Source organism: Cygnus olor, chromosome 3 (assembly GCF_009769625.2).
Source record: "Cygnus olor isolate bCygOlo1 chromosome 3, bCygOlo1.pri.v2, whole genome shotgun sequence".
In the NCBI taxonomy this organism is placed as follows: Eukaryota; Metazoa; Chordata; class Aves; order Anseriformes; family Anatidae; genus Cygnus; species Cygnus olor.
The window spans coordinates 30,988,742-31,012,151 of NC_049171.1; the positions used below are offsets into that span (position 1 = coordinate 30,988,742).

Sequence of the window (23,410 nt, forward strand, 5' to 3'; positions counted from 1 at the left end):
AGCTCCAGGTAATAAGGGTCTGGTTGTAAAAGTCTTGGTAACAACAGAAATAAACAAGCAGTACTTACCAAATCCTCCTAAGAAAAGAGGCAAGAGAGACAATGCCACTACATCAAGAATGGATCAGGACTAGATTGGGAAGAATCTAGAAATTAAGAAAAGCCTAGAAGCAGGGGAGGCCAACAGAGTGACAATCATCCAGGGATGGCTAGGCATCCCAGCCTGAGACTGCATGCAACTTACACGCAGCTGCATGGCACAAAAGCAATACCTTCCTGCCAATCTTCCCCAGACAAGTAGCGATCTCCTCAGTGGGAAGCTGAGACTGAATGGATGCAACTCTGCAAAATTGGGTATCACAGCCCAGTCTTAGGACCAGAAATATTAATGAACAAACCTGTGTATGACACAGCCAGGGAAGGGAAGTGAATTATAATCAATTAAATCTGTTGATGAAATACAAACAAAACCCTCAAAAAAAAAAAAAAGAACATCTGAGCAGTTAACTTTATTTAAATTAGCTCATGTAACTTTTCCAGTAGTGCATCCACAAAGAACCATTTGCTGTAAAGTTTTGATATCCTCTGGATGCAGCTTGTAAGGAGCTTCCAGACAGCCAGCATCAGGCTCTACTTTCCATTTGAGTCATTTAACTTCTTATAATTCCCTGCCAGTTTCCCCATGGTCATGTTTAAACAGAATTTAGCTCATTCTAGTCAAAGGTAGCTCAGACTGCCTAATCAAGCTTCAGTACCTGCTATCAGCATCTCAATGTATTTGTCCTTTCAAATGTCACGCTGGCAGCTAACAAACTTGTTACCATTAGTTCAGCAACCTTGACTGCATACTTGCAGCTTATGATCAGGATCCAATATCCACATTGCCACATGAACATGGATATTGGAATACTTGGCACAGAAGACTTTCACTTTTGTTTTGTTTTGTTCCTGTAAGAGTCCAAACATTAGTTCCCAATATTCACAAATTAACTAAGCAACTCATCTAAGACTCCTTTAAATACCGGAACTGAATTAAAATTCAGAAGTTCCTAAGAGTCTGCTGTTCTGAAATACTACAGGGAGAGGCATACTGTTCTTGAAACAACTGAGCAGAAAGCTGTCAGTTTTAAAGAATTTGCCAACATCATACATAAGCAGAACATAAAATAAGTTTCCGTATACTTCAATAATTACTTAACAACTTATTAAGACGACCTGAATTACATTTCATGTGTTTGTGTGGACTATAACATCCCCTCAGGTAGCACTAGAACTTTAAAAACCTGTACCTGTAAATATTTTCTCTTTCACAGGCTGCCAAAGAATTTCTTCTGCCTCAAGAAATTTTTCAGTCTCAAAAATATTGCTCAGTAACTATATATTTAAAGATACATGAAGGACAAAAATGTTTATGGACTGTTTTTATATAAACTTTTTGGCTTGTAAACAAGTTGACAACATTCACATTAAAAATAGAAAAGCTTCAAACTAGACAATAGGCCTTAGAGAAAAAATAAATTGACAGTTGATCAAATCTTAATTATTCCATTGGTTATTACTGAGTCAGGCACCTGGCAGCTTCAGAACTGAGCCATACTAAAACACTGCAACAGTGCTGAATATTGTCATTTATACTAACAATTTTTCTTACAGAGCAAAAGCCACCTCGTGGTTACTAGAGGATTCTACTGTAGCTTTATGGGGATAAGACAGTGCAAGTGACTCATTCTTCATATACTGGGAACTTGCTACCTACCTCAAGTTCAGGTTTCTGGCACACTTTAAGTACAGTATTGTACCAGCTATAGTTTATTATGGGAATCCTAGAAACATTAGCAAAGTTAATGCAGAAGTTAAGTTGCATTCGCCTGGAAGTGAAAACTTGATCCACATCTTCCTAGCAATGTTTATATCAGCTGTTTTGCAGGATTTTAGCTCACTTTATTTATGAGCTTGAATAAAAAAATAGTGTTCTACAAGTTAGGTATGAAATCATTTAAGAAGCATAAGTTAAGAGAAAAACAACATGAGTTATGAAATAACTGCGGTCAGTTTATCAAATTGTACATCAGAAAGTTACACATATACATTTAATCATAAAACAGTATTTTCTATATATTATTCAAATCCAGTTTCACTATTTGCTCTGATATAACAGAGATACTCAAGTGACATTCAGTTTTTGACCCCCTCTAAGCAAGAACACTTATTTTTACAGGTACAAGGATGCTCATTTGGATAGCAATTCATGGATATTATTTTCAGCATAATTTTAAGTTACATTTTCCCATCTTAAAGGTAAAAGGCTATCAACGATAATAAACAGACAGTTCATCATCACTCATATCTGAATCATCTTCATCCACTTCACCTTCAATGACTGATTTCTTGCCTTTGCAGCATGATACAATTAATCCAATTAAAAAGACCTGCAAATTTAAAATAAGTAAAGTTACTCTCAGTCAATTAAGGGCAACATATGTAAAACTGAATAGCAGTGTGGTGATGCAAATAACTCGATGATGATTATCAGCGATCTCCAAATTAAAAGTACTTACTGCAATGAATGCCCAGTTCCCAAAGTAGTAGACAGCACTGAAGAACCAAAATTTGTGAAGAAAAAGGTATGTCCGAGTAACGATACACTGATCTAAAAGGAAAGCAAGTAGTACTCATTAACACAGACCAAATAAAATCAATTAATTCCAATTTACTTACAGAATAACAATTCAGCACTTTCAGAGGGTATTCAGCTTTTAAAAACAATTCCACTCCACTAAATCAAATGTACTATCCTATCAAAATTATATAGCAGAGGGATATTTGATTATTGCATACTGAATGGCACTGGAAGCTGACAGTTACACAGGTAATCCCATTACTACCGGGTATTTGTACAGATCTATCAATTATTGCTTCTTCTGACACAGATCCTATTATAATCATCTTCCATTTTAGATGAACTGTAATCATAAAGAGGAGATATAAAGCAAATTCTGTACTAAAAATGCACTTCAGTACCTCAAAAAAAACCCCTCTCCTTACCGTAAGTGCATGCATTTTGCAAAAATTTAAGTCAACAATAATGTTGAGTTGTGTAGGCAACACACACACACTGGGTCTTTAGTGACCCAGAGAGCCAAAGTGTTATTTGCACCTAAGACCTGACAATGCTGGTCAAATCTTATTCTGTAAACTGTAAACGCAGCCACCTTTAAAAACATGTAAGTATTCTTTTCCATTATAAAGTGGCAAATTTTTATTCATTTTTATTTTTTTAAATTGTTAAATTTCAGATTTAAATTTATTTTTTTATTTTTTTTAAATTTTTTTTAATAATTTATTTTTTATTTTTTAAAAATAAATATATTATAAATAAATATATTTATTTTTATTTTAATTTATTTTTTTTATTAATATTTTTAATTTATTTTTTTAAATTTTAATTGATCAAATTGTCAAGACATTTCTAAGACTGCAGACCGGTAGCATAAAGGCTTGTACATGACACTGACTGTAACATTCAATAGATCATGTAAGAGGGCAGTCAGCAGGACATGCAAGCCAGCTGAATCATTGCTCCAAAGCAAGTAAGAATGCACTGAGTTCATGCTACAAAATAACGTGACCTCTTATTTTTCTCATTTACTATGCTCCAAACCCCACCTAAGGCTATTTCAGTGCAGAGACTGGCATCCAAACAGTTTGAACACTAGAGAACACAAGCAAATCAGAATTTGTCTAATTTTCAGTCACTTCTTACCCCAGGTTCGGAAATACCCCCAGGTGCAACTGAGCTTTCCACTTCCTGAAGTTGCAAGGGATATGCTGCTCTTAGATAATTTCACTCTAAGAGACATATAACAAGCTACAAACAGACAAATATCAGTTTCTAAAGGCAAGTATTTTGTTTAAAGATTACAATTCCACATCAGAGAAGCTGCTTTAACACCACCACATCCTATAGCTAACTACTTCTGGAGAGAGGAAAAGTAGGAGTTACGGATAGGCCTTCTCAGGAAGGTCTGGTGCTTGGCCTTGCCAAGGTAACCTCCCGTGAAACCAAATTTCTACAATGTGTACAATATCCTGTATCTAAACAGACAAAACTCCAGCCCTTCAACAATTCTCCAATGATTTATATTTGATTAAAATAACAGAATAATTAAAATATTAACTACTACTTTATGCAGCACACCAATTTCCATTAGCCTAACAGGCTGCAAGTTAGTATCAGCAGACAAAAAAAAGCTAAACTGGGATTTCACGAGTATTCAACACTAGGCATACAACACAGAGACATTCTACAAATAATTAAAATGCCAAACAGTTCACGTAGAGAAAGCATGCTTCTCCACTAGCGTCAAATGAAAGTACGCGGGAAGTAGAGGAATTTTGCTGAAGTAATCCTTCCTGGTGTTCCAGTTTTCTTCACATAACTGCGATTCAGTTTTTGTTCCCCTGTTGATACCATTCAAGAGAACATACCCTACACGAGAGGAAAAGTGAAGTAGCACACTACATTCCATCAGTCGCTAGGATGACACTGCCATAAGAAAGGTGAAGTAAAGCTAAGAAATAGTGGTAAAGTAAAGATGCTTCATAACTGCAGATAGTATTGTCAACACCATCTGCAGCTCTCCAGCTGGTTACTTGAATTAAAGAACAGCTAAAGGACTTTCAGATGTCTCTCTACTATAATTGGATTAAATAAATGGTAGTAAATATTTTAGAACAGTTTGACCTTGAGAAAACATTTCAATTGAATGTGTGTCACAAGTTCAAGTAAGTTAAGTTTTTATTCCTTCTGAACTAAAATATTACTAAATAGGCTGATGTAACAACATTTAATTTATTCCTACAATAACAGAATTTAGAATAAGTTAACGAAAAACTTGAATTAAGATAAAAATCTTTTTATTAAGAATGAGAGTTGTGAATAATACTGACAGTATCTTGACCTTTTGGAACAAAGGCATGTACGGAAAACTACCAAGCTTCTGATAGGTAACTGTCACCACTAAGAATTTAGCATATTATGTAGTGCTGACCAAGCAATCAAGCCAAAAAAACAAGGATTCAAGACAGAAAGGTTTCTTAAACAAAGGATACCAAGCAACAAGTGCTAATAGCCATGATTACCCAAGAAGTCAACTATATTTTACTTCAGATCTACTGAAAGTTTTTCATTCTGGTGAATTAGAAAACCCTTAGGCTCAATTTACTTGTATCCTTGAACAAAGGCTTTTTCTGGGAAGTGAATTTGCTTAAGATGAATTACAAGGGTAAAGAAATCTGTTGATAAACAAATCCTAGCACCTAAACAGTTATAATCTGAGTCTTCAGTGCATAAAACAACTTATTTACATATATTGCAGTCTATCTTTTCTGCATCTCAAAACACAGTGTGCTCTTGCAAGAGGATGTTAAAAATAATTTTAGGGGAGAGGTACAAATAGGTGTGAACAAAGTAATTTAAAAACCTTGGCATTCTTTGGGAGTCAGTATTGAGGTGCACGCTGCTTTTACCTTTCATTAGTGAACTGGATAATGACACAGACTACATCCTCAGTAAGACTCTAGATCAAATTATGAGGAAGCAAGGAACAGAGGTCCAACACACTACGTGGTAAGGATGCTGTCCAGAGGGAGCCTATTATTTCAGCCCCTTTAAATGATACTTGAAGTTCTACAAAGACAGATGGGAAGTACCTGGAACAAAATAACTCCATACAACAGTGCAGGCTGAGGATCAACCAGGTAAAATGCAACTTTGCAGAAAGTGTCTCAGTGTTCTGGGAAACAAACTGAAAGTGGGAGTTACCAGTGTGTAACTGCAATTGAAAAATGTAACTGAAAACCAAGCCTCACTAAGAAGAGTACAGCCAGCAGGACCATGGAAGAGATTACCTCCTTCTACTCTAACTGGAACTGCATCTGCTGAGTTATTTCAGGCTGCCCAACATAAAAGAAGTATCGTTATACTGGAGCAGGTCCAGCAGAGGACCACTACAACAGCTAGAGACCAAAGCATACAATGAAGATGTGTTTGTTCAGCTTGGAGTAAAGGTGCTTGCATGTGTGCCTTATTGCTACCTCTGCTACCTAGTGGGGGCTTAAAAAAAATAGATGGCAAGATTTTCCAGACCTGCACAGTGAAATAACAATAGATGACAGACAAGCTGCATCAGAAATATTCCTATTAGATGACAGGATAAAACTTCATCATAAGAACAGTTAAACATTAAAACAGGTTGCCCACGAAGGTTTCAGAATCTGTGGGGACACCCACAACTGGATGGGCTTGAGCAACCTGCTCTGTTTGACCCTGCCCAAGGATTAGGCCAGATGATCTCTTTAGGTCCTGTGTGCTTAAAACCATTACAATTCACATTACAGGAAGGTATATTTATACATGGGGACAACACAAACAGACCTAACACTAAACATGGCATTTTGGAAGAAAAACCTAAACTTAGACTGATAGTGTCAAGAACAGACAAAGTTTACTTGCCTGATTTTGAGCAGAAGATATTTTTGGTAAAAATACACTCAAAAGTACCTCCAAAAGAAAACCTGCAGCTTTTCTCTGTGTGTTAGAATGTATAAGCACTGCATATTCCAAATACTAAAAGCACTGAAGGCACAGCTTCAGGTATTCAGAAACACTTCACATTTCATATGGCCCTGCTGCCAACCAATCATTCAGGAGCTGTGTGACAGAAAGCAGCTGCTGCTGGCACTCCAACTTGCAACTTGAGCTTCAAGAAAGGGTTTGATGAATTTATAAACTTAAATCATCTATCAAGTTCCAAAAGGTTTGAGATTTCTCCTGAGAAAGTGTAACTAAGTGGAAACCTACATTTCATCCCCACAAGCATCACTTCCAGCTGTGCTGCTACTCCTAATTTAAGTCATCTAAAACTAGGATAAGAGCATCAAGAGAGGATGATGGTTACCGCACATCTTCGGTGCCTCACATGCAGCAGCACTTCAACAGCTGTGACACCTCAAGCATTCTCCCTAGTCTCGTTGGTTTCCAGATAGTCTTTCAGTAGCACAATGAAGAATAACATGACACACCTATTATTGACTGCCATTCCTGTATGCTTCAGTTGGGTTTACATGACCCAAGACAAGCATCATCTTGTACCACGGAATGAACAGCATTCCCACATTACAGTCCAAGCCAGTTTCACACTGCAATAAAACAGTCAACTGCCTTTAAATTACATTTAAGATACTAGAGTTTTCTTACTGTGGCTTTTCTGCAACAAAGCTAAATCACATTTTGACAAATAGGGTGAAGAACTTCAGCAAGAATAGTTGGTTTTGGACACAGTAACTTGTGGAACGCTCAGCTGGACAACTTCTAGGACACACTTCCAGAGGTCATCTGCAACCTCCTACAAGTTGTGTCAGTATTAACATTTTTCTCTGTCACAGTGTATCAGTATTTTGAACAAAATGAGAAAAACACTGGGATTCCTATAAACTGAGCAAGTACATGGCAGAGATCTCAGGTTTAAAAGATAGTCCCAGAGCGACATGCCTTTAGTTACCAGAAAGGATGCAATAGCAGAAGATGGAGCAGCTTTTGCATTTACTTGAAAGATCTATAATATCAAAGGTTTTTCTTGGAAACACTGCCATCCATTTAATAAGTTGTTTAAGGGACATACCTACGGTAAACTAAGGACTCTGAAAAAATATATATTATTTTGTATAATGGCAGCATTTTCTTCTCAGCAATATATATGCAATGCTTTCTCAAACTCCAAAATAAAAAGAATTTCTTAATTGGCTACCTCAACTTGGACAAAAAAAAGTTGTGATGTAACTCCTACCATATGAAATACTACCAAAGTGTTTAAGAATAATGGATTAATCTGTGGCTATAGAGCACACAGAACAGAAGTCCAACTATGTAGTTTTGTCTTGCAATTCAACATTTCACTAGGGAAATCAAAAAAAGTAACATTGCCTCCATAAAGAAGCGATGTGAGGAAGTTGATAGCCCCCCCCCCCAAAAAAAAAACAACAAAAAACAAAACAGTTTCAACTAGGTAAGAAACCAAGGGACATCTAACAGTGTAAGACACCCATAAAGCCCTATTCATCACCTTGTGTAACGTCCAAATCATTTTTCTCAAGAGAACAACAAAATTTCCACTTCTAGTACGATGACATGTTGAGAGATCATAATCCCTGTTGATGGAAGGAGTGCTACAGCACTGCAAGCTATCCCAAGAGACAGGTACCATTTTTTGCAGTTTTAAAAAAACATTTTTCATTCACACAGAACAGTGGAAATAGGCAACACATAATAAAATTTAAATACTCTGCTAAATAAAGCCTCAAGAAACAGAACATGGACTTGCTTCCAGTTCTGGCTCTGGTCGCAGACCAGATGGACAAGAGAAAATAAGCTTCAGGTGTCCTCAGATACAAGCAGGTATACCAAAAGTTTTCTAATTACAAAATTATACCAAAAGTTTTCTAATTACAAGTTTCCCCTTTGCTTTTGTATTTATCATCTAGCAATTTAACAGCTTCATCCAGTCTTTCTGGAAGTGTTAAGGTCACTCCAGGACTTCAAGCTGGCACAGAAGTTTGATGTTTAAGATTCTATTTCATATATCACTTTCACAGGTTTCAATGGAAACGCATTCTTGGAGTGGCAGCAACAGCTGCCTCCAGTCACAAACAATAATTTTTGTTGTTGAATAAATAGGGAAAAAGGGACTGGTTTTGTTGCCTGTTACTCAGCAGTTTCTGCACGAAAAGTGGCTGCTAGCATATTCCATCTAGTTACTTCCCCACTTGTCCTATATTATTCTTTACTGGGACATACACACACATACAGAGTTCATACATTCAGCTGTTGAGACCATCTTTGCACTTCACAACCCAGCCCCTCTGCTGCTGCCTCTCTGGTTTCGCTAGCTAAATCGATCTGCTATACAAAGCTTTTAAAAGGTTTAGTTTGTGGCATCACATACCAGTTGTCCCTTTCCCCTCAGTAACTCTTTCCAGAATTTGCTTAAACTTTCAAGCTGTTCTTTCATCTTTCATGATGATGCACTAGCCTCAAGGTCAACCCAGCAATAAATTTACCTTTGATTCCTTATAAGAATGGAAATCACACTGAAAAAATGTGCTACTGTAATTGGTTCATTCACGTAGAACAAGGACCTGAAAACACTTTCCAGCAGATTGCAGGCAGCTACAATAGCTCCCCATTTAAAAAGACACGAATCACTAAGCTTCTGACTTCTCAAACTGACAGCACTTTAAAGTACTACAGGACACCCAAGATAAATATCAAATCACTCAGATGTTAAACAGTTAGCAGCCATCTACAGTCTTTATAATATGTCTAACATACAAGCACGAGAAGTTGGCTACTTTTTCATCCCAGCCTTTTTGTTTGCTGAGCTGGAAGTGTTAGTGAGATGCACGTAGAAGGGACCTGTAGAAACCAAGCAGAAGTTGAGCTGAATCAGCCTAGTTGTAGTTCAAGAACTACTTTATTCAACAAGAGCTGCTTATTACCTTTGGAATCAAACCCTGCCAAAGGAAAAGATTTTAACAAGTTAAGGAGGAGCCAGGAGCTTGGAAACCAGGAATTAATAAGGAACCTGGAATGTGGCTGTCATTGGAAATCGAAAGAGGATCCCAACTTCCCAAGTGCTCAGAAGTACATCCTATTTCCACTGGAAGGTATCTGAGTTTCCACAAACACTCGAAATGAAGATAGCAGTGTTCCGGTAGATATTTAAACTCTGAGAAAGCTAGTTTCAGATAGAATTACACTCACTCTGAAAAGGCTCATTAGTTCTAAATTAGAGTTGCTAACAGTGTTACCACATGATTTCTTAAGTGTCAAGTAAACCATTTAAGATAGACTATCATTTAGAAGACAATTTCTGCTTTTTCAGTGACTCAAGCTATAGATAAGGTATACCTGATACTTTATACAGCATATATGTAAATCAAACCCAACCCTATTAGAATCCCAGACAAAGCCAGAAAATGACGTAATGAATGTGAATCCTGGTTTTATGACAGTTTGATCTGATTTAGTAGCAGAAGTCAGATAACCAATAGCTACATAGTTACTCTACAGTACCTTAATTATTGTAGCAGTCATACAACTTTTTGATAATTACACACTATGAATGTTCACATTAAACAGCTCAAGAATCTGCAAGTCCTGACAGTGCTAGCAGGACTTCATAGCATAAAGAGACGTCCAGTAAGATCCTGTAGGTCTTGGAGCTGAAAGGTGAAGAAAAATGTTGAATAGACAAGGCCCTGGTCAGCTAAGTTTCTGAATGCTAAATATTGAGAATGTAGCCCTATCAAGTGATCTGGGTCACATAGCCAATGTTTAGATTTGACTACTGAGGAAGAAAAGTGGCACGGATGAACAGAAATGCAGGACACAGCTGTAGAAAGAGGGCAATAGATCTCACAGAGGAAGAGCCCAAAAAGCTTTAGCTGAGCATAGGCAAGTTCTCACCACTTCTCCGTATACTTTGAAAGAGCCTATCAGTACTCTTTTCACCATTTTAGATTTGGAGTTCACCTTAAAGCCATTGCATTACAATGGAAAATGGCACCCAGCTATCAGGCTTCTATTGTAGTCAGGTTACAGAGAATCTTAGAGGGTGCCAAGATTTGCATATATTTACAGACTATAGGGAAACCTTTTAATGAGATTCTAAATCTGTTAATCTCTTTTTTTCCATACATTTTAAGGATGACTTTCCTTCAGTGTTTAAATGCTGTTAAGTGAAGAAGTGCTAAAGGGCCATGTACCTAGTGATAAGGCAGAGCATTAACCAATGACCGAAATCTGAAGCCACAAATTCCAGAGATCACATCCTTCTATAAACCACTGGATCAGACAGCAGAGGGAGAAAGTACCTTTTCTGTTTCATCTGCAACTGGATACATTTGGAAATGCTATGTACAATTTAGGTTAATCACCATAACTGGCCTGAGGCATTTGGACACAAGCCCTATAATTGCCATTTCTTGCCTTTAAAACACAGATCTAATTTGAACTTCTGCAAGAGGTATTTTCTAAGAGTCTCCCTTGAACATTTATTTTTAAGTAACTGAAGACAAACAATTCCTATTTTAAAGACCCAGATATTTATTAACTTTGAAGGCAATATCCTAGAGAGGAATAAGGATGCAAGATTCCAGAAAGCAAGCAACTAATAGACAAAATATCAGTTTCACTTTAATCAAGCCACTTTCCATTAGCCACCTATCTCCTTTTCCAGCATCTGCTTTGCACAAGCTTCAGCTTACAACAGTTCAGAATTCCTGAAAGTACATTACAGCACCTGGCCTTCAATGTTAACCTCACATCACGTCCTTTCCACTTCACACTGTCCTCAGCTGACCACTTTAGAAAGAGTATGTCTGTCCTGCGTAACTGAAGGATCAACCGCCCCACCTCCCTTTTTCCCTCCACTTCCTGAGATACAGGTATATGGAAAAGGATTTGGAGGAAGGAGAGGAAGAAGAAACTTTAACAGATTGATCTTGACCTCTTAATATCCTCACATGGAATACTCCTTTAGTCCTTAGAAGAATTTATAGTTGGTTAATACTCAGATGCATTTCACAAAGCAGTGCAACTTTCTGTGCTGGAACTCCTTAATTATTCTCTGGAGAACAAAACCAGTTATGACTATCATTAAAGAGTCAAACTTGAAAGATCTGATGCCAAATTCTTTTAAATAAAAGTTTGGATGTGAATGAGTGATTTTATCTCTAACGATGCTCTCAAAACAATGGCTTCCCATTCTTTCCCACCTTCTCTCTCCTTTACACACAGAATTTACGATGCATTTGACTGTACTCCAGTCATATTCTTCTCTCATAGTTCAGATATTATTTTTCAGTCATCCATCCAGTCTAGCTGCAGGACCACAGGTCCTAGGCACTGTAATAGAAAGGGTGTATTCATGAAGGTGCTCTAAGTCTATTGGGCAATCCTTATTCAAAGATGGACAGGAAACATCTGTATGTAGCTTCATCAGCTGCAGTAACAGCCTGCTGCCTATTTTTTACTGTATGGCTGTTCTTGAGCATGTTATGATATGAATTTGTCAGCTGTCTATACCAAAATAAAAGAAGATGGATTTGATTAGACCAGCAGAAGCAGCTCCCAACATTTCATTGAATATTTCCAATGTGTTTTATTCTCAGTTATAAAAAGATTTGGTGGCTTTTGTCATTTACAGAGACCAGATATGATGCCTTGGTAAGAAGTACTGCCTTTATTTAGAGGATCACTTTGTAGACATTGTTGGTAGGTTTCTTACTCAAATGAGTACTCACACTGGGTTCCTTACTTCCTTTTAAGAATAGGCACATCCTCCTCAATCATTTTTAAGGAGCTTTAACTCTTACTCCAAAATACTGATAACATCAGAGCATCTCACTTTACTGCTGGACTTAAATCCAACAGACAGAGTTAAGATGTTGATCCAAGAAGATGCTGTTGCTTTACTACTGAACTCCATTTAACAGTTCAGAACATTTAGTAACCACGGCCTTTTTGCTTTCCAGTTAAGATCTCTTGGAGGGAAAGAAGAGGTAGTTCAGAGCAGCTCATATCTTTCAACAGTGGTAGGTACAGAAAAAAAGGTGTAGGTGTTTGTGTTTCTGTGACTGTGTCAATGAACAGTGTAATGCAAAAAAAAAAAAAAAGGGAATCTTAGCTGTTCACACCATGTACAGCTGCTATATTGGGCTGTCTGGAGTCAAACATGCACCATTGTACTCATTTATTGAGTTGTTATGATTATGGAGAACTTCAATAGTGTTAGCTAAAAGTGGAGATTCAGGACTAAGTACTAGGCAAGGTCATTCAGAAAAGTAACAGGAAAGGACAACAGTCTGTGCTAAAAGCCCAGTTTAGGATTTTTGTGGAGCTTTTTATAACTGCAAATCAATTCAGTTAAAACAAGCATTTGGAAATAGCAATCTATGGTCTTAAGATGCTTACTACAGAAGTGCTAATATTAAAAGCACAAGCAAGTTGCCCAGAACATTCACTTTACATGTCTCCTAGATTTCTCTATTTAAAGAGAAACAGAATATGTTCCTGTTTTGGCATTCAAATGTGCGTGACCTTTATAACTTGAGTAAAGTCTAAATCTAGTCTTTATTCAGGCTAAAATAAAACCTGAGATCTTGCATTTATTGACTTCCAGAAAACAGCACAGTCCTATAAGAATCATAGAATCATTTGGATTGGAGGAGACCTTTAAGATCATCAGGCCCAACCATCCACCTAACACTACAAATCCACCACTAAACCACGTCCCTAAGCACCACATCCACACGTCTCTTAAATACCTCCAGAGGCAGGGACTCCACCACCTCCTGGCACAGCATAACCACCCTTTCCCTGAAGAAACTCTTCCTGATACACAATCTAAACCTCTCCTGGTGCAACCTGACGTGCTTTTTATAGTAAAGTTCTGATGATTTACAGTATTGTAAAATGATTAACGAGAAAAGTGTCATAAGTTATATGGTGCATTTCAGATAATAAAAATACAACAAGATGTATGATTGGCAAGTACTGTATGGGTGCCTAACAGATGTAAAATCCTCTGCAGCAGAGATGTGGTACATCTCATGCCACACCTAGGCAGAAGCTTCCAGGTATTTTCATTGGATAGGTACAGACTTCCTACACAGTGCAATAGTTTAAGTAAGCTGTACCTTCTTGCTCTGTAAGAATGATATTCAGAACCCTACAGGTAGGGTGGTTTACCACCTTTTTGAAAAAGTACATAGTCATGTGGTAAAGAATATTCTCATGATGTAAGTTAAGAAAAAAAAGCAAACCAATTAAACAGGAGAAGTCATCTTCCAGAGATAAGAACAATGCCACGGCACAGTAGGAACTAAATGCTACTGCTGCTAGCTGCCATTTAATACAGGAAATCCTGCTCAGATTAATCCTTAAAAAATGGATATAATCTTTTTTCTTTCTTGCTTTATATACAGTTGAAGTCAATGCAGGTCTATGGAAAAGGTTCAGCACTGTGCCCAGCATTCAACAAACCTCAGATAAGTCTAATTTTTCCAATTAAGCAAAAAAGAATCCAGATCGGCAGGATTCACAGCCTGGTACACATTTAAAGTGAATGATGCTTCCCATATTATAAAAACACTTCTGTGATTTTTAACCTAGAAAGAGACAAATACTGTTTATAAGATCTCACAGTGGAGGTTGGGAAAAGTCCTGTGTAAAGGCTTTCAGTTGAGTCACTGTTCACTTACATGAAGTCCTGTTAACTAGTTTAGCTAAACCTATACCAGTTTTTCAGTGCATTAGTCCAACTGCAAAGTTCTTCACCACATAACTGAACCTCCTTCGCTTGACCTTATGCTCAGCTGAACTATGAACCCAGCACTTCAGCTAGCAATACTCCCCGAAAACAATCAAGTGAGAACTTTGCCCAACTGTATTAAACACTGAGAACTAATGTTTGTTTTGCCTATAACATAGGAAATTTGCCACTCCAAAGACTTCTTCAAACTTTACAAGAAAAAAGTCCATATGAATCGGAACATAAGCCTTTTGTAAGTTATTAAAGTGCAACTAAGAAAAGGTATTTTGAGTTAAGAGATGTAGCCTGCTCTATTACTTTTTGGCTTCTGTTTTGTCTGTTTCCTGTAGTTTGTGCTATCATGGCCTTTGGCGTTCAGCATAAAGCAGACTCACCTCCTGCATACCAGAAGGAAATAATGACAAGGTTCAGTGCATGAAAGCAGACAAAAATACTAAAAAAATCATGAAATATATATTTAACCCTAAGTATCTAAAGGATTTTTTAATACTAAAATTGTATTTTAACTGCCTGATGTTTCTTCAGAAAATGTAACCTTCCCTTTCAAACTGAGCACTGGTTTGATACTAGCATACAGTTAACACTCCCCATTAAATACTGAAGTTTCAACAATGGCAAAGTTTTCCAGTATTAGTTGCTATAACTATCATAACAATATCAGACGAGGTTTCTTCTACCATCTCTGAAAAAAGTGTACTTATAGTAGAGATCATCTCTACAGTATTTGAGTACTCGATACCACTGAGCTGATTGCTATAAGCTCATCAATCAGCACTGTTAGTAAAAGGTCGTGGCTTTAAGTAAAAACACCAGTTAGAATGAATTCAGTTCAAACAAAACAAAATAGAGTAAGTGCGGAGAAAACAAATCAATATTTGCATTTAGTTCTAGTTCAGTGGTTTTCATAAGATAAAACCCTAACACCAAAGAGGTCAATAAAAAACACAAGTGCTTGGCCACCCTCTCTCAAGTTAGTTGCATCTGTTTTCACTATGCATCTAATATCCTCATAAAGACGAGAAATTACATTTAAAACCTAGTTCCTACCTTCAGTATGTTTCATCTGACAGCATCTCCTAGCTGATCAGAGAGCACAGAAGTAGGATCCACAACAGTTCTTTAATTAATTTTCATTAACAGGTACTAAAAATGGCAGGTACTCTGCAGGCGAGTACTACATTTCACCTTCCTAACACAGTCCATCCAAGTGACTGGATGAAAGAATGAATGGTTTTCATTAAACATTTATTTATTAAAGTTGAAGAAATTTTTCTTTCTTGTATTAAAAGATCATAACCTGGCAGTATTTATAGATACAGAACTCCACTAAAGCCTTTTGATCGCATTAACATTCACATTTAACAAAAATCCATCTGTCTTCTTCTACTTATACAAGGCTAGCATAAGACAGCATATCAATACCTTTGCCACCTCTCTTCTATTAAAGCAGGCAAACATGATGCATGTTAACAATGGCAAATCGAAGTCATCATTTACACAAGCCAATTCTTGCATTCAGCCCATCAGAAGACAAGCTTTAGGCACCAGCTATATTGTTTCCATCTCTCAAAGAAAATTATGGAAAAAAATCACAGGAAGTATTTACAGTACCATCAACTGCAGGTGGAATCTAGGAAATTTATTTCTCAGTCCAACCTCACTTCCTTCAATTAAGCAGCAAAGTCTGTGAAAATGAGACCACTTGAATTTCTCCCAGGAAAGTGAAGACTAATGAGCTCAGTGATGACAATGAGTACATTCTTCTTCCAAAAAATATTTGCTAAGACTAGAAGCTGTTTAGAAAAAAAAATGATCTGCATAGCTTCCTCAAAGTGATCTCATATTGAAAGACGACTGATTTTACTCTTCCGAACTTTGCCACAGAAGAGCTTCTATTTCTAATCACAACAACATGGCAACTTAAATATGAGTTGAGCTATCACATTCCTTAAAAAACACAACACTTCACACGTTACATTATGGCTAAAAGCAGCCATCAAAAATAGAAGGGGGGATGAAGTATCGGGGAGACGGGAGAAAAATCCATCCTCCATGGTAGATGGTGTGAACCACCAGGAAGGAATAAGAGCAACATCTACATACTAAATTTGACGACAAGTGTAAATACAAGGGAACCATCCTGCAAAAGACAGACTACAACATGAAAAATTGGGAACAAAGAACTTATGTCCAGTTAACTCCACTAGTACAAAATGTTTAAAATTAAGTATCTTTCCCATAACACACACAAACGGGAAGAGAAGCTGAGGAGTTGCTCAAGTCTTCTAGAAGCATAGTCAGGGTTCAATAGTTACAGAATGAAAAGATTAGAATACAAGACAGGTATTTATCTATTTTAACAATTACAGACACCGTCAAGCCTTTTTATAAGTACACTAAGGCACGTATAATTCAACTTCTCTTTACACAGAGAAGCTGAAAGTTTGCCAGAGAAAGCAATTGAGAGCTTCAACTTGAAAAAAATCTGGACCATACCGAAGGCCATAAATCTTTTGCTGAGATCAATTTTTTTTTTAAACAAAAGACCAAGGCAATCAATAAAAATTGATAGTGGCCTTAAATGGCAGTATCAGTATTAAATGGCTAGTGCAAGTCAGATGGTGCAAGAATTATTTATATGCAGAAGGGAAGACAACATTAAAAAATCCACCATGACTTCATTTAGCTTGGTTTCTTAATGAAATTCCCAGCTTTAGCCAAGTTTCAAAGAGGAACAAAATCTATACAAAGTGTCTCAAAAAATTCAGCATTAAGGACTGCAAAAATGGAAAGTCAGGGAAAGCTCCACCATTATTGATCTGCTTGCTAGTGATTGCTCACAGCTCCAAATCACCCATGGCACAGCTTCTGCCCAAACAGCAAGTCAAAAAGGGATGGTTAATAACAGATGAGCAAGTATTACACTGGATGTCAGAGGGAATAGATTAAAATTAAGAGGATTACAGGACAATAGCCTAAGACATCTAGTTCCTCTGGTATTGTTGCTCTAGGAATAGCCTGTACTTACATCTTAATAAAAATTGCAGAATTCTCATCTGTAAATTCACACTGAGAAATTCAGATCTTAATTTTCTTGAGTACATTACAAATGTTGACAGAATACTTCTCCACATGTTGTATGGTAAGTATACACTAAAGTATTTCAGATACTAAGCTATTCAGTGCCTAGGGTTTATTTTTAAGGTCTTCTACATACATATTGAAGTAAATGGTAGACTTTAAAAGTTAATTGCAATGCCCTGTTGTACACAGATTCTACTAAAACCAATCTTTTCTTTAAACAAATTCAATAATCTGTCAGTATGAATTTTCTGAACGTAACTATATGTCAAAGCTTCATATTACACCAAAGCAATTCAAAGTCAACAAAGAATTAAGCTGCTTATTACGGCTCAGCATGCACATACAACATAGGAAACGCAAGAAATTAATTCATCTTACCTTCAGGTGCATCTGCATCACAGTCTTTAGAAACAAATGTTGTGACATTCCCTGGCTGGCCATCAGTTGTCTTATTACTCTGCATTATAAATATGCAAAATTAGCACACCAGTCTATCGTAGTGTTATTCCATACACAAGGATAGTCTCTCAAATAAACACCTTTCAATAAATAACTGGATTTATAGAAGAGGCTTTGACTAACCTCTTACACATTTAGAAGGATTAAGGTTTTTAACAGTAAATGCATTAAGTAAACTATCATTTAAGAGTAATTTAATATGAATTTTTTAAGTATGCTTTCATTCAGAAAAAATAACAGCTTGTGAAAACTCATGCAAAATAAGAACTTCATCTCCAAAATTAAATCTTAATTTTTCAAACATAATTTGGAATTCATCTTTGGTGATGAAGACACTATGGAATTGTTAGGCTTGAATAATGATACCGAATCCAGTTTTATTCTGGTTTAAGATGATAGCATCCAATATAATTAGATATCCAGGGAAGAAAAAGATTATGCTGCAAGTGAACTACTGAAAACCTCAAACATTCCTGTTAGTGTCTCAAACTGCATTACAGCTTTAAAAAGTGACCCTAAAATTTGATTAATCAGTACATGCTCAGCTTGTTTTTGATTATCCTGTACTGTACAAAGCTGTATCTGTCATCTCTCATAAATACACACATAAAGACAGCAACTGTGGAATAGCAACGCTTCCTAGCTACTCAGCAACCTAAGCATATCAGCACAGAGCCCAGTGGAAGCTAGCAGCTGTATTATCAAAAGAAGTGAAGCAATATTCAAAGTTTTGTACTGTGTGAAGATGCTCAAGGAATTAAGTCACATGACATACAGTACAGCCAATTTTTGGCTTGTGCAGTACCAAGAGACCTACTAGTAGTTGAAAAATCCTGGCTAACAAATCTTTTAAAACTGAAAGTGAGTCTGGCTTTCAGTCATTGTAAACAGCATGCTTATTTTTTAAAAACAATCCCCACACAGCATGTTACATCTCACCTGTACCAAGTATTTTTGGCTTCCATACATTACATATTGAGGAGCAAGACTGTAGATCATGTAACTTGTATGAAGAACTATCAATAGAAGTATCATACAGAGAAATAAGAGTGCCTGAGGTCGAGTTTTTCCTCGTCTGATTTTATACAGCTAAAACAGAAAACATACAAATATTAACAACTGAAATTCAAGTGTGTTTTTTTTTTTTAAACTCTTAAATTTCTCTTTAATCCAAGTAACAGGTTTAATTCTCTCAACAGAAGTGGGAGGCTGCTATAAATTCTCCTCCAGCAACTCAATTCCAGTGAGTTAAAGCAGGCTTTCAGGTATATTTTCCTGAAGTTCTAAGTACAGCTATTTAACTATTACAATTGTACAAATGACCCAGAAAATTTATAGATGAGGAAGCTTCCTGAAACAGTTAGTAGCAAGATTTAAATAGCGTTGCTTATCACTGATATCAAGCCCTGCCTTGGTTTGTCAAATAATGTTGTGTCCTCTGGTTAAGGTGAGATGTCATCTATCACTACCTCTCTGATCAGATCTAAAACCAGAGAAGGGAATCATGAGATTATAACCCCAGGCACTGAGAAAACTTGTGTGCCATACAGTTGCATCTTTTCCACTTTCCTGTGCAATAATCCCTTGCTGTTACCTGTAGATACTACTCCATTCCTGTGATCCCCACAGGTTCAGCTGGAGTGCCATATTAAGGAGAAAGCAACCAGCAGCTGAAGGGTAAATGATGGAAAACCAAAACTAGCAGCAAGCCCCATAATTCACTGCCTGGACTCAGTGTCAGTGTTCGCAATTTTGGGGCATCACTGCATGAAGGGTTGACAATGGTAAAGAAAGCAGGGAAGGCAGAAGCAGGGAAATATTAACCAAGGATCATAGGTATGATTGGTATACTGTTGACACTGTATTTGAAAAAAACAGCTTTGTAATATTATTTGCATCATATTTAGATAAGCCATATCAACGTACTCTTACCAAGTTAGAAAACCTTGCTTCCCACTTAAAAAGCAAGCCAAGCCTTACTGACTGCACATTTCTTATTTTGACCAAGAAATTCATTAATACTTCCATTGTATCAGAATCATATTGCTTCAACTTAAAGGCAGAAGCCAAAGTGGCACTCGTTTCACACTTGACAGGGGTCAGCTGACTGCACTGCTTATCACACTTATCAGCTTTGGTCTAATAACTCTGCAAAACAGAGTAGCTTTCAAAAATAGTATGAGTTGTACATTATGCTTCTAACAGTCATTACATATACAAACAATACTTGTATGTGGCATCCCTGTATTTATAAAGCAGTACATAAATAATGACTATTTATAAAACATATTCAATGTCACATTTTTAAACAAAGCGATATTTACCCTTATCCAGAAGAACCATATACCCATATTTCGAATCCCTGCCATCGATGTGAAAATGAAGTACATAACAATAGTTGTAATAAGAATATAATCAAGTGGAAAAACCTAAAACAAGAAGCATACAAGTAGTTCAAATGACAATACAGCCTTCAAATTAGAAAACAAGCTCTCCCCCCAATGAAAGCAAACTAAGTAGTTTCTACCTGTAGCATCTGAGGTAGTAATAGACATTCTCTTTAAAAGTTATATAGCTAGCTCCAACTAGAGCTAGTATAGCTGGCTGCTACGAGAGCTTACACCATTAGTTTGTGAAAGTAACTCAGCATTTTTCTTAATTTAAACATGCCTTAATTTTGAATGAGATGTTACACATTTTCAGGCCAAATACCTGATTCTTTAAAATACACTGTCAGAACAAAATCCGCAGCAGCAAAAATCATCTTAGAACTACATGGGCATTCTTTTTGTGATTATTTCTGAAAATGCTTGCATATAAAAAGTGATTGAACAGCTAGACAGAACACTGCTGCTGAACACTGCTCTTCCTACTGACCTACAAACTGAAGTGTTTAATCGTTTTTGAAACCATGGGATAAACAACGCTTCGTACCAACCCATTATACTGAGAAGGTGGAAAGAACTCAGCTAGGGGAGGGTAAAGCATTAACTTACAATTACAGCTTTTCCTTTTGTTAGCTTACCCACTACTGTTCGCAAAATTTCTATGTGGCCATGCTGCATTCCAGCTCTACTGAAGTTAGTAAATGTTTGTTCTAATGTAGGTTTTCTTTCAAAGAGTAATGCATAATTGTAACGTATGTAACTACACAGAGCGTAGCGTATCTTTTCAATGGGTAAAAATAACATTAAAACCCAAAGTGCATTTACTGCACTTAAGGGTAATAAGCTATTAAGCACATAAACAAATTCAATGTAGGTAGGCATGAGAAAAAAAATGGTTTTATTCTGTGCATAACAACTGGTGTCACACTTGACCATTTTCACCATCACATTTTCAGATACAAAATAGCCTCACGCACTGCTTTCCTACAGCAACTGACTTCAATCCACCCAAGATTTTCACATCAGTATCAGTAAAACAGATCACTGACAAGGAAGTCACCTTGCTTTTACAGAACATGCATCTAGAGAATTTTCTTTTAATGAATCACTTTAGAAATGTAGTTTGCCTTTTAGCAACTTAGCAAAAAAAAAAAAAAAGAACCATCCTTATATCTGTACACCACCAACTCATTTACTTACTGTTTGAAGAACAGGTAACAGCATATTCAATGGATTAGTCAGATTAGTTCCTAAAATTATAAATCCAGAGTCGAAGCCAGCTGAATGTAGAGCCTTGTCTAAACTGTGGTAATTAAAAAAAAAGGGTAAGTATTACGGTTCTCCAAGAACTTTGTCTTCAGTTCAATTAAAAAAGGCAGGTCAAAAAAAGCTGAACTAAAACCAAAGATTAAAAGCTTTTCTGTACTTATATAGACACATGCTGTTTTACAACACTCATTGCACTTGTTCTATGGAAAGGTACATTGATTTTTGCATCTCCTTGCCACTTTATTTTTTCCCTAGTTTGGAAACAGTTTATTTGCCCAGTCTGAAAAATTAAAGAAGCCAACATTTGAGACTACTGGTTAAATATCAACCTTCATTGAAATCACCACTTTTGCAGCTCTCTAAATCGCTTTCAATTCCATGAAACAATTACAATACAATGCACATGATAATGCATTATATATGTCATTTACTGCAAGGATAAGCACCTGTTACCCAGCCCAATGAGTACCTACACATTTAGATTCACTCAAGCACTCAAAATACTTCTACAGTCTGAATTAAGCTTTCTTGAAGTATATCCTTAATTTCCCTGCTGCATCAGAACTGCTTTAAGCAGCATGCAGTTAACCAAGCTGAACCACATCCTTCTTTGAACCTGTTTTAGCACATTTTGTTCAATTTCAATGTTTTATTACAATGAGAAAACCAGCACTAGCTATGGAAACGTACCATAGGAAAGCAATGTGCTGACTCTTGAAGCAAACCACCCCTGAACTGACTTTGATGTTAGAAGAGAAAGTACATAGTTCAAGTGGATAAAAAGTGCTGAAATGTACTTACTTTGACAAGAAGAGAGAGACAGTGAAAAGCAGTGCCACGATGATGAAGAATACTCCCCACACAATCTAGAAGCAAAGATACATTACAATGAAACTTAAAATGCTTGCAGATGATACAGTAAGTGAAAACTTGTCTAAGTTTCAATACAGGACTAATGATCTTGGACCAGATCAGAGCTCAAACATGCTTAAAATAACTTTTTGGTAAGGACTTGACAGAAGCGCTAACAAAATGCTTCTTTAGTTAAACAGGTTTTATGTCAAGCATTCTAAAAGACAATCACCTAAGACGAGAACCACCTCTTTGTCTGGTGGATATACTAAACTCAGAACCAAGTGTTGAAGTACATCTCACAGAATCCCAGGATGGTTTAGCTTGGAAGGGACCTTTAAAGATCACCTGGTCCAACCACCCTGGCACGAGAATTTCTTCCCAGTGTCTAATCTAAATCTACCCTCTTTCAGTTTAAAACCGTTACCCCTTGTCCTATCACTACATGCCCTTGTAAAGTCTACGTACAAGTCAAATGTGCTACTAAGAACACAGATGAGATGTTAAATGAACACAGCATTTACCAGAACACACTACGTGTACTTGCTATATAAAATGGAAAACCTTAACTATATGCATGTATTTGGGTTTAATTAAGGGAAATTAGAATTTATTTCCATGGCCACACTACCACATCTGTGTACCTCCTTTCAACAGAAGCCAACCTGAGCAGAACTTACAAGGAATAACTCACCTTTCCCAATCAAGAGTTCCCTTCTGCAGAGCAACTTAGTAACACTGACAAAATCAGTTGGATGGGCTGACATAAAACTCAAGTAAATCAGCCTAAATACCAGCTCCACATCTTGCTTCTATCTGCAAGTCCTCAGTTAGTAAGCAGTATTGACTATTTCAAAGTAAGTTTCAAGCTTCAAGTTACAGAAAGCAGCTTTCAAAGTATTTTGACTCAAAGGTTTAAGTTACCCAGAAATTTACCTTTGAAGTGAGGTGACGAATTCAGAATGGA

General features: G+C 36.7%; 1 protein-coding gene across 1 annotated transcript in view; it reads right to left on the reverse strand.

Moving 5' to 3' along the window:
• Window positions 1-1,411: 1,411 nt before the first annotated feature.
• LMBRD1 (LMBR1 domain containing 1) overlaps window positions 1,412-23,410 on the reverse strand; it is a 76,072-nt gene continuing 54,073 nt past the window's right edge. The window contains exons 10-16 of the mRNA XM_040552030.1: window positions 22,393-22,457; window positions 21,523-21,625; window positions 20,260-20,364; window positions 18,875-19,024; window positions 17,855-17,933; window positions 2,558-2,649; window positions 1,412-2,428 (exon numbers count right to left, since the gene is read on the reverse strand). Coding sequence (XP_040407964.1) covers window positions 2,309-2,428; window positions 2,558-2,649; window positions 17,855-17,933; window positions 18,875-19,024; window positions 20,260-20,364; window positions 21,523-21,625; window positions 22,393-22,457 — 714 coding nt within the window. The 3' untranslated portion in view covers window positions 1,412-2,308. The remainder of the gene's footprint in view (window positions 2,429-2,557; window positions 2,650-17,854; window positions 17,934-18,874; window positions 19,025-20,259; window positions 20,365-21,522; window positions 21,626-22,392; window positions 22,458-23,410) is intronic.